This window comes from Macadamia integrifolia, unplaced genomic scaffold (assembly GCF_013358625.1).
Source record: "Macadamia integrifolia cultivar HAES 741 unplaced genomic scaffold, SCU_Mint_v3 scaffold2631, whole genome shotgun sequence".
Taxonomy (NCBI): domain Eukaryota; kingdom Viridiplantae; phylum Streptophyta; class Magnoliopsida; order Proteales; family Proteaceae; genus Macadamia; species Macadamia integrifolia.
The window spans coordinates 42,981-55,772 of record NW_024868845.1 but is presented as its reverse complement, the minus strand read 5'-3'; the positions used below and the strand labels follow the sequence as shown (position 1 = coordinate 55,772).

The 12,792-nt window shown below is 37.6% G+C and overlaps 1 protein-coding gene across 1 annotated transcript in view; it reads left to right on the top strand.

The window, feature by feature from the left end:
• LOC122066915 (ABC transporter C family member 2-like) overlaps positions 1 to 9,372 on the top strand; it is a gene marked incomplete in the record, with an annotated part of 60,889 nt that extends 51,517 nt beyond the window's left edge. Inside the window, 3 exon segments of the mRNA XM_042630744.1 lie at positions 303 to 548; positions 2,714 to 3,137; positions 8,641 to 9,372. Coding sequence (XP_042486678.1) covers positions 303 to 548; positions 2,714 to 3,137; positions 8,641 to 8,738 — 768 coding nt within the window.
• Between the last annotated feature and the right edge of the window lie 3,420 nt (positions 9,373 to 12,792).

Below are 12,792 nucleotides of genomic sequence, written 5' to 3'. Positions count from 1 at the left end.
GGAGGGGGCGAAGGCAAGGCAGATTGACAGTCTTGGAGCACAGCATTAATTACCATGGATGACTCAGTAGCCAAATCATGTTAATTCATTTCTTGAGGACTCTTTTGTTTCTTCTTTTCATCTTCATCTTATTCCCAACTATATTTGGTTGAGGGAGTGCTCCAGACTGAGCCTTGTGCAGAATAAAATAGTCAACTGTCTACATCCTTATTCACTGCATGTTCAGTCTCTTACATTGCATTTTTCTTTGCTGAACACTAATGAGAGGTACTGACTTGAAATCAATCAAATGGCTGTTAAAGGTTTCTGAGGCTGGGGAAAATTTCAGTGTTGGACAGAGGCAGCTGTTAAGTCTTGCTCGTGCTTTGCTGAGAAGATCAAAGATTCTTGTTCTTGATGAAGCAACAGCAGCTGTTGATGTTAGAACAGATGCTCTTATTCAGAAAACCATTAGAGATGAATTTAAATCATGCACTATGCTCGTAATTGCTCATCGACTAAACACAATAATTGATTGTGACCGTGTTCTTCTACTTGATGCTGGTCAGGTAAGCCCATAGTTTTACCTTGGTCACTGTAATGCTTCTTTACTGTTTTAGAAGGAAAACACTGTCAATATTTTAGAAACCACCTGATTTTTGGATTGTTCAGGCAAAAGTTCGGTGGTCCAAACAGTCTGTTGTCAGTCAGTTAAAAAATACTTAATTTTATTATGAACAGGAGAGTGGATAGGACAGAAATTAAGAACATGCTTTGCCACACGGCCACACCAGACATGGTTGTTTGCCATAGTCTGAAGCCCAGCTTTTCTCAATGTAGCCGACCCATTTAGCTGGGATAAGGCTGAGTTGAGTTGAGTTTGAAGCCTGAGTTGGGAGTCTTCCTCTTACCTGAATTTTTTTACCCACTTTTTAATGAAGTATATCCCCATCAGTCCAGTTTTGGACCATCTAGTTTGAAGGATCTGGACGATCTTATTGTCTGATTGTTTAGACCGGGTGGTTCTCTGACTTTGTCAACAGTCTGACAGTTGACACTCTCTGCTCAGCTCAATGGAACGGATCGTCCTTGTGAAAAGGTCAATGGTCAGTCTGCCATGGTCTGACATTTCATGAAAACATTGAACTCAATTCTCAGTGGGAGAACATGCTGCTGGACCTTCCTAGGAAACATCCAGCAGTTTAGGAGATACAGATATTTGAGAATGGGATAGTGGTTGCAATTTGATTATTTTTTGGGTGAATAAAAAATTCATTACCAAAAAGAAAGAGAGATATAAGGAGACCCAAAAAGCTGGGGGAAAGGAAAGACTATTCAAGAAAGACAACCAAAAAAGAAATCAGACCTAAAGCGTCAGATTGGGGGGGGGTGAAGCAAGGGGAGAAGGAGGCCCCAAGAGACAACAATGAGCCTATTCCTTGGGTTATCAACCCACCTTGAGGAGACCATTGAGGCCTTACTATAGAGATCAAAATCTATAGAGTCGCAAATCCGCTGGAAAGATCTAGAGTTTTGGGTCCATTTTCTGAGATTACGCTCCATCTAGATATAATAAATGTAAGCCCCAGGGCAAGCTTTCCCACCACATCACAAGTAGTCTTACTGGCGAAAGCCATATCCACCCAAGAGTTGCAGTGGCATTAGACTGGCTAGACAGACGAGATAGACGCTGGAAACCAAAGCCCGAGAGATACAGCCCATTCTCTAAACCATTGGGCACAAGTTTGGGTTTAAATAGGTTCTGAGGTGATATTAGATACTTTTATTTTAGTTTGGGGGCATTCTTGCAATTCCTTTAAATTCCATGGGACTTATTTTAATTTCATTTTAATTTCAATTTTTTTTTTTTTTTTTTCTGGGTCCACTGAAAGATGGTGGGATTTACTGGTGCTAGTCTAGTCAATGTTAGTGTTAAAGTCCATTAAGGTTATTGGCAGTTATATAATTCTCTTAGAATTTGTTTTCATTTCACTTACACACTATTTAAGTCTTGTATATGGATGTTTCCACACCCCCCCCCCCACAACCCCCAATTAATTTACACAGTGGAATAGAATTTTATTTTGTGAAAAGTGTGGACAATGAGTTCTTCCCCTACCCCTCTTATCTCTCTCCTCTTTCTTCCAAGTTACTGTTCACGGATGCTGTTACTCAGTCCCAAAACAGTCTCCTATCAAACCCCTTTCCTCTCTCTTTCTCCCTACTTTCCCACCCTTGCAATGCCCTTTCTTCTTCCCTGTTGATTGCTGCAAGTACTGAACAGGCTATTCTACTGCAGGTCAGTATAAATTATCTGTTCTGTAAAACTCAAGCCAGATCTGAATCTCTCTCTATCAATTTCCTATTCTATTTACTTATCTAAACCTGTTGTATCATTATTTGTTAATAGCCATCACTTATAACAGTACATCCTTGGGCCTGTTTGCATCTGAAATCCTTTTATTCATTTTGGGTATCAAATCCATAACAACGTAGATATCCTAACGCTTTTAGGCTGGACTTGCACATACTTGCCACATTAACAGTATAAGTTGGGTGTGTGGTAACTATCTACTTAACAATACTCATTGTTTCCTCAAAAGGCATAATCACCCTTGGGGAATTAATAGCAGATTAAGAAGCTGATCTCAAATATAATTAGTGTTTTATCCAGTTATTTCTATCCTAAGTTTTGATACCATGCTTGTTAAAGTCATTGAATTTCTGCCATCAGGTTCTAGAATTTGATTCCCCCGAGCATCTCCTGCTAAATGAAGGGAGTGCTTTCTCTAAGATGGTCCAAAGTACTGGAGCTGCAAATGCACAGTATTTACGGGGTTTAGTTCTTGGGGAAGGGGAGAACAGGTCAGGCAATTCAGAGATGATGCAGCAAGAAGGACAAAGGAGATGGCTAGCTTCTTCACGGTGGGCTGCTGCTGCCCAGTTTGCACTTGCCATGAGCCTGAGTTCGTCACAAAATGATCTCCAGCAGCTGCTGATTGAAGATGAAAATAGCATCATCAGGAAAACCAAAGATGCAGTCATCACTCTGCAGGGTGTTTTAGAAGGGAAGCATGACAAAGATATTGATGAGTCCCTAAATCAATACCAAGTTCCTAGAGACAGATGGTGGTCCGCACTCTACAAAATGGTTGAAGGTATGTACAAGTGCTCCTACTTGGTTTTACCAATCCAAAAATATACTCATATATGCTTAAGTTAAAAGTAATTTTGTTGACAAAAGTATAGTAATTATTCAGTTTATACATGTATTCATATAATACTATGAAAAAATATATACTTTCAATGCTTTTCTTCCCATGACCCCTTCAATTTTTGTATTGAGTTAACCACAACTGCAGAGTCTCCATTAACTCATGAAAACAATTATACATTTTGCAGACTAAGATGAGAAGTATGTGTTTATATCTTTTTGTAAGATTGTGTTTTATTTTGCTTAGCATATCATTTGATACTTTTTTTCCTCCCACCACCAGACAACCTTGTATTGTCTATGTGGTATTAAACTTACAAAGAGTAAGCATCCTGTGGAGTTTTTAGACATTTTTCCATTTCCTTTTTTTGTCCCCCACTTAGTAGGGTCCTCTCATTTAAGTGGATGTTTATAAATGTATGTAGGATTCCAAATTTTGAGTTTGATTTCAAGAAGACTTCCTTCCATGCTTGGTTAGTACTTCCTAGAAGTCTAGAACACATCTGAAATGAAAGAAATTCTAGAAGTGTTAGTTCAAGAGCCTCAGCTTTAATCGGTTTTTAAAAGTTAGCTGCAAGTGCTGGAGCTGCCCTTCTAAATCAAAATTTAGATACAGAATAACATCTCTAGACTAATGATTTTGTTCTTTCATAAACCATTTTTATGGCTTGTAACTAATAAAATGCTTTGAAATCTTATTAATCCAACTCAACTCTGTAAAATCCTTATCCCTGCTACTTGGAGTCAGCCACTCAAATCCTGTTCGGCCAGTCCAAACTATCTCAGGCCATGTTTCCATTTAATTGTTAGCCCTCTTCTTTCTGGGATAAGTGACATACTATGTGAATCAAACAATAGATAAGTTCCAGCACCAAAGGGAAGAGGCCAAAAACCCGGCCTACAAACTATCACGCACCTATTGGCGTTAGCCTACTTCTTTTATGGTTTACCAGTTGCACTATACCACTTTGCTCGCTGATTCAGTCACTTATCATTGTTTCTTTTGATCATCTCAGTTGATTCCTGTTATCTTGTAACCTATCTCTCTCCAACCTACTTCTTTTATAGTTTACCAGATGCACTATACCACTTTGCTCTCTGATGCAGTCACTTATCATTGTTTCTTTTGATTATCTCAGTTGATTCCTGTTATCTTGTAACCTATCTCTCTCCAGCCTACTTCTTTTGTAGTTTACTAGTTGCACTATACCACTTTGCTCACTAATGCAGTCATTCATCATTGTTTCTTTTGATCATCTCAGTTGATTCCTGTTATCTTGTAACCTATCTCTCTCCAGCCTACTTCTTTTGTAGTTTACTAGTTGCACTATACCACTTTGCTCACTAATGCAGTCATTCATCATTGTTTCTTTTGATCATCTCAGTTGATTCCTGTTATCTTGTAACCTACCTCTCTCCTAAGTTTTCACAAATTCAGTTATTTTTATTCTCTCATAAGTCATAACCTTTTTTTTTTTTTTTTTTTTTAAAGCATAGGGTGCGACTAGTAGCAGAGTTTTCTAGACTCAAAAACTCATAAAATTGCTAAACAACTAATCAAATCAACCTAGATAGACTAAGAAAAGAACTGACTCAATGACAGGACTTAAATCGCGTTTTTTTTTAATGAGTGGTGGGATTCCTAGTCCTTCTAGGAATTGCTGTGAAGTTTCAAACTTGATCCTTTAAGCTGAGATTCTGATCTTGATTAGGAGAGGAGTCAAAAATGACTCTTAACTGTAGCAATCTTGATCTGCTGCTACTATGTTTTGAGTGAAACTAAGCGACCTTCTAGAATACTTATTCTGATCTCTAAAACAACACCCAACTATAATGGAACACTTAAATAACTTAGAGGGGGGTGAATAGGTTATGCTAGTGGATTTTAAAATTTCTTTGGTTTAATGTCCCCAATATGTGATTGTAAATAAAAATGTTGAATATACAGAAAATAAGCGCAATCACTCAATACCAGAATTTTTAGTGGCTCGACTCAATCCGAGTCTAATCCACTCTTTACAAGTTCCACTTGTAAAGTACTCCACTAGCTCTTCCCTTTTAGTATAGTAGATAGGGAGGAAAACATTTACAAAATCTTTTAAGGATAAGAAGATCCGTATTATCTCTTTTAAGGATAAGAGGGTCCTTACAATCTCATAAGGATGAGAGGGTCCTTCCAATCTCTTAAGATGAGAGGGTCCTACACACTTGTCTAAGCACGGTCTAGAATAATGTGTAAACAAGGTGTCCAATTCTAGAGTTATCCCAACTCTTAGACAAAAACAAATTCAAAGTGGAATAGAAAGGTTTAGATTTACCTCTTGTGTGGTGCATGAATAAAATCCAATGTTATAAAAAAAATGCACCTTTGAAGTCTTCTTAATACTTGCAATTCAAATGCCAAGATTTAGGTGAAGACTTGTGGAGAACCTTGAGTTCCTTTTGAATGAAAAATGAAGAACTTGAACTCAAGAGATAGTATAGACCAATCTCACTTCTAATGCTCCTTCAAAGTTAGGATTAATTTTTAATTAGTGAATAGCGTTAGAGGTATTTATAGGTGAGATTAGGGATGACAAATAGGCAAGAAATCTCACTTAAACAGTCACTTTTTGGGTCTACCAGTCAACCTCCATCGGTCGCCTGTCGATCGCCAAAAAGAGCCGTTGGAAAAAACTAGGCATTAGAGAGCCGTTGGAGCTTGGGCTAGCCAGCCGGTTTCATACCGGTTGATCTGACATTTTGACCGGCAGGGTACTGGTCGACCGCCATTCGGTTCAGTCACTCCCAACTTTTGACAGCATTCTGGAAAACTGACCTTTTGTTAGTTTTTTGGGCCATAAATTTCTCGTATGACTTTGGATTAGCCTGATTCAAATTATGTTGGATTTGTAACTCCAGTGTCAAGACCTAAAAATGGCTACGGACATGTTAGGTATAACATGTATTAGGAAATTGTTGAGAAAACAGGAATGACCCTATTCAAGGGCATTTTGGGCAACCTTAAAATAGATATTTCTTTAAGTCATTTTAAGTTAATATAAAGTAAAGGATGCTATATGTAATGTATGCTTATGAGATGCAATGTAGTGCTTTTCTATGGTGTGTGTACTATTACATTGAGCTAAGATCTTCAAGGTTTCTATCAAACATCTTGCAAATGGTCTTCGGTATTCTTCTTGTATTGCTTGATGTTTGGAATCAATTTAAGTCTTGATAGTCTGAGATCTTAATACTTTGAAGTACTTTCTTCAAGCTTTAGAGGCTTCATACTCCCGCTCTCTCTTGAGCTTTACTTCTTTACTCTTGGGCTTCTAATTTCACCATATGATGACTTTGATCTTCATTTCTTCCTTTCATTCATCAAATTAGACCTTTGATATAAAGTCTCTACAAAACAGTACTTGAAGACAAATTGTAAAATACCTTCATATGTTTGTTATTATCAAAACCAACTATAGGAGTGTGGGCATGTCCCTAACGAACACCCTCCCCAAAACATATTGTTGGCCTCACAAGCCCTTGTTTAGAGAGTTTATCCGCCATTGCAATTGCTGATCTTGGCTTCGACTGATATGAAAGAGATAAATGAGAAGTCAAAAGGCGAATTGATTTGATGCGGTGAGAATAACACTGTGGTGGGAGGCATAAGGTGGTTTCACTTGCCCTAATTCATCCCAACAGATTTTTGTATGTTTTATTTCCTGATTTCTCAACATGTTGCATGGGATAATGTTTGTTTTACATCATTCTTTTTAAAACTTTCCTTTCAAATTTAGTAGTATCCATCAATCTCACTGCACTCCAAACCTCTTCCCAACTTCATCCAGATCCCCCTTATTGTTTGAGGAACATCGTCTTTCATTTCTTCAATACAGATGATTGAACCAGGATACTGGAAATGGGAATACAGGGATATTTCTTGTTTTCAATCTTAACTGGTTCATATTTTCTATTTCCTTATGAAGTAAACTCAAACTCCACTATAGATGTGCCCTAAATGTGGGGATTCTTAAATAGATATTGCAAATTTATTTATTGATCATTAAAAATAGACATTAGTAATAGATATCATTATTTTGCACCGATATGGGCTTGTTCCCAGCTTACTTGCTATTATATTAAATACTCGGCAGTTCTAGCTATCTCAGGCCTCTCATTTTAGAGCATTGAGCATGCAGATCAGCTTGTCAAATTTAGCTGGGATAAGGCTTATTTGATTTAAGCTGTGCTTCCAGCTATTAAAAACACATTTGCATACTTTAGTTGGGCCCAAAATGGTAAGTTAAACTTTTTCAATTAGGACCGTGCAGGAGGAATTGAGGAAAGTAAGATTTTCAGATTAATTTTTTTATTTAGTGAAAACTTGCAAGCAAGTTAGAAGTAAGTGGCTCCAAAATAGTGAGAGAAAAAAACACTGCATTCCAGGATAGAAGCACCTTGTTTTCCTAAATTGGATGTGATCTTTAGAATAGAAGTTCATCTTTCAATTGATAAAATTTTTATCGATGCTATCCTGTTCTATTACTTCTTTCGAGTTTTGATTACCATTTTGCAATTTACTGATTTTTTTACTGTAATAATAACCATGTTCTTTGCTCTTTCCTCACTACCCTTATAACATGATAAAATTTCAATCTTTTTGTAATGATATTTGTATTTATTGATTTGTGCTTCTTCATTTGTGAATTATATTTTCTTTGTTTGCAATTAAAGAAAGCAACAGGAAAACAGATTCTATTTCATTTCATAAAACTACAACTGGTTGCCTCATTTCAGAAGTGTTGACCCCACTATCAGATTATAGAAACGACTTGCAACCATCTTATGTATAGTTTCTATTTTACTGATGGGGTGCCTTGGCTGCATATTCCTTTCCCGTCTTTAATATTTGGGATTATGCTGATAACTGAAAATCTTTCAGTAATTTCACCATAACATGAAATGAGTCCGTGACAAGTTACTCTAGTGTTAGGCATCAGGTATTTACACCTCCATAACTATGCAGCCTGTGGTTTCTATATGAAATTCATGCTCCTGACCCGCCAACAGCCATGTGGTTTTTGTTGTTCATACAAATAGATCAAATTATCATCAACAGTGATGCAATCATATGGTCCTATCCACACTAAGCAGATTACTTCTCTAGAAATACTATATTTAAGTTCTTTTGAATAATTTGATTGAATCAGGATTCTAAGACATGAACTAATGGGAAGGGGAACATCCATTCCACCATGAGAAACCACAGGCACATGCCCCACACAGCACAAGAGAGATGAGTGGCAAAAGCTTGCACTTTCATGGGGATGTGAAACATTAATCACACTTGAAAAATATGAAAATTTAATTCGACTTTAGGAACCCTTCAGATATAGGTTATTTGAAGAGGGAAAAAAATGAAACATGGCTTACTGGTTCTGATTCATCGTTAATTTCTGTTTCAGGTCTTGCCATGATGAGTAGGTTGGCACGCAACAGGCTACATCAATCCGAGTATGGTTTTGAAGAGAAATCAATCAATTGGGACAGTATTGAGATGTAATCACCCTATAAAGAAAAATAAATGGTCGGGAATATAAAGGAAAACCAAATTCAATATGCTTCGGTCATCACTACTGAAGAGGAAGAGGGGAGCATGTCCTCTGTGTCAACTGTGATGATGCTACTTTCTGGTGACTAAATTGCAGGATATTGACCACAGGAAAGGAAGTGGCTGGTCCTGCGGATGAGCTATAGTGGAATCCAAAAGGTTTAATTATTGTGTTAATATTTCCAGATTTAGATGGGTACATCTGTCCTGCTCCAGTTTCACAGATTGTCTGAGGCTGGTATTATTAATCTAGTCTGTCAACAACTGTGTTAACAAAGTTCTCAGTAATTGATGGGAAATATTTAGGAGGCAAGTAGATCTTATATTTAGCTGATCTTAGTGTCACAGTCCACTTGAACTAAAATTTGTTGTCAGATACCTACTTGATATGCTGCCTGAAGTCTAACCAAGTTTGGTATTCCTTTCTTATGTTTCAAATTAAAACTTGAAAGTTCATTTTTTTGAACAGTTATGCAGACAAAACCAATGTGGAGGAACTAGAATTCTACCAAAGTAGCAGTAATTTCTTGTTGATGAATGTTATCTATTATTTAAAGCAAAATGAACTACTGGGCTTTTTTTTTCATTGGAAATATGGTGAAGTGAAATCTGCAAGTGAGAAATTGAACTTCTTATGGGTTATTTGGCTGAAGTGTACCATTTATTGGAGTTTTCTCCATGGACTATGACACTGTTACTTATGCACGATAAATGCTTTTAACCATTGTTCAAAGCTTTGGATGGCTTCATTAAGCCAAATTTTCCTTCAGGCTATAGAAAAACATACTAGGAACTATTTATTAGTCAGTTCCATGGTTCATAATCGACCTAGATATCTCAGTTTCCAAAACCAAGTCGAAATCTTGAGTTGATATTGACTTGTACCGACTTTCAACCATATTTTGTTCATTTTATTTGTCTCAAAAATACCAAGTTTCAACCAATTTTGATCAGTTTGGACTTTGGACCAGCTTGTTCGCAACACTCCTTATTCACCCAAAAAAAAAAAAAAATTGACCAGCTCATGACATGTAAAGTTTTTTTCCAGAAAATATCAGGTTTCGACTGTTTCAATCTACATTTCGGTAGATTTGGTAGAAACTGGCTTTAAGATCGAGATGTCAATCCTTGGTTTGGTCCCTCCAATTTTAATGACTATTTCCACTTTCTAGATGACCGGATATCTTGGCTTTTGGGGTGGAAGAAAGCAAATCATTTTGGTGGAAAGTTTGTGGTGTGCTGAAAGAACATAAAAATATTGAAGGGTGTCTTCTTTTCTTTCAACCAGAAAGTCATGGTTTTAGCAAGTGAGATTCATTATTAAGTTGGTTAACTTTTTGGATCTTTTCTGTTCTTTTTCTTTCACTTATAATGAGTCACTACCCACTAAAAAAAACTTGTTCTTTGGACTCTTTTTTTCTTTATACTTTTTTTAAGCTTTACCATTTGAAAGCATTAGAAAGTGAACCTTAAATCTATTAAACTCAAGCTGGCTTTCTATCTTGTGGATTAGGTGGGGCTAGAAAACAACAACTTATGTTTGAGCCTAAGGAGTTCATATGATTTACTGAGGCTATTAACATATTTCTGAGAACCAAATAATACTCCTGTACAGTTTGTGCACGATCTGTTGACCTATGGGAGAACTCAAAACTAGAGCCTCTCATGATAAGCACACTACTAGTCAAGTATTGTCTCATAACCAAAAGCAAATAACTAAATCTAGATGGGGAGCAACTCCATTATGACTTCTCAGGTGTTCACTATGTATCTTCTAGTTTGTAAGACAAGGATTCATATTGAGATGGTTACAATTATCGATTGATTTTCATTCAATTTATCAGAGCCTTTCCAAGAATGCAAATCTGGTTCAATACACAAAAGACATTCCTTAAGCGATCTATGCTCCACTCTGTAGCTCAAAGGTCAACCTTGATTTGGCGTTCAATAAAGGCCGCCTCTATTATAATCTTGTGAAATGAAGTTTTCATAACATTTGCGACCTAGCTGATCTATAAGCATGTAGTTCTTGAATTACCTTCTAGGTTTATCCTTGTACCGGAGAACAAGGAAAGAGATGGGCCAGTAGAAATTTTTCCTATTCAAATTTGATTCTTTGAGGGTTAATGATGGCAGCCATCTTCTCCACACCCTCCCTTCCTCTTTCTTGAAGAACAATAGGATTAAAGGTAGAACACTTTGTCTACATTTCTGTGAAATCCAATTTACACACTAAATAGCTATCATGATGGAAGGACATTAATGAAAGCCAATTTACATCATGGCATCTTCTGAGGAAAAAGAATAGACAGACAAACCCCAACATCTCTGTTCACCACCATTCATTCTTATAATTGACAGTGCAAGCATGCTTCATTGTGACCTAGTGGTCGCAGATTCGAGTTGGGAAACAACCTCTCCACAAAAAAGGGGTAAGACTACATACATTATGATCCCTCCCAAACCTCGCAGTGGCAGGAGCCTCATGCACTGGGTACACCTTTCTTTACAGGGCAAGGATGAACAATTACAAAGAAATTGGCAAAGAATGTATACTATTGCCAATACCTACATTCCAATATATGTTGTGATACATTGTTGCTAGTGGGCTCTTCAAAATCTGCCTTTAAACCCACTCTGAGATGGCACTTGAATTTACCTGTACCAAACTTTTTTTTCACAGGATGATTTGAAACAAGCATACACTCAAAATTCTCTATTTTGTACTTCTATTTCGATCCGCTGACATGTTGACTGATTGTATAATATCCCTAAGAGACTTCCTCATATGGTACACTTCAGGTAACCAGTAGTAGAGAATGTGATTCAATGGCTCTGGTCCTGGCATCTGAAGCTCCAAATAGGCCTCACATGGTCAAATCCAATTCATCAGGTTTATAACTAGTCTCCAGCATGACTAGCTATTGATGTTGCATGGCTGTGAATAGCCTCAAAAGCCTGAGTGCACACACTTGAGAATCCAGTTAATGCCTGGAAAACATTTGGGAGGCTTGTCTGTAGGTTATTCAAGGTCATGGCTCGGTTGACACAGACTGAGTGCAAATATTTTGCCTTCTCATCCTCTAGCTGCTTCCTAAGGGCCTCAGTCTTGGCACGCTTGATTGATAAAGGATGCTTAGGGCTCAAGGTGGAATCTGCATTTCCAGTGAAGTTCACATCAAGCTTCTTCTCCATTTCGCACAGGGAGTTCAATTCCTTCTCCAACTTCTTCTCAAGCCGATCATACTTCTTCTGCAAGCTGCGTTCTTCAGCCTGCTGCAAGATTATGGAGTGGATGACGGACACAAAGCTCTAAATGGATTCAGAGGCTACCTGAAAGTATCCAAGCATCATTTAGTAAGATTAACAGTTCCCCTAAGTGAAAACGTCAGAGGTAGTAATTAGGTATAGACTAGGCTTGGTAAAAAGAATGCTGACAAGATTACAGCTCCAGGTAAACCCATTATCCAGACAATTAACCCCATTCCTTTAAGATGGGCAACAAGAACTATGGAGGGAAGCTCTGAAAAGGTTCACGAGGATCAAAGGTTGGTTTTAGTGTAAGGAGATTTCCTAGAGTGCCCATTCTAATGCCGTTAAGATTCAACCCAGTGGCCTCTTTTCTGGACCACTTGTCTTGACTTATAGCTTCCCTACCCATCCGATAGATCAGATAGTTACTATGCTCTGATCAAAGCTTAATTTGGTTTTGGAGATCTCCAAGTTGGGACACACATGAACACCACATATATGCATCCCAATCTCTATGAATGCTTTCCTTTTCTCCTACATGAATTTGTCAGAAATGGGGAGTGATCATCAGATAACTGGAGGTACGTTGTCTGGCAACCTGTCAAGGGCAAGCTGCCATTCTTCACAGAGGTCTAGCCTGCCTGGCAGGCCTATATTCTTGCATCGTGACCTGCTTATTTAAGAAATGAGTTAGTATCAATCAGTCGTGTTGGATTTGATCAGGTTCTAGATTTTAATTGAGCTTCTCCTAATC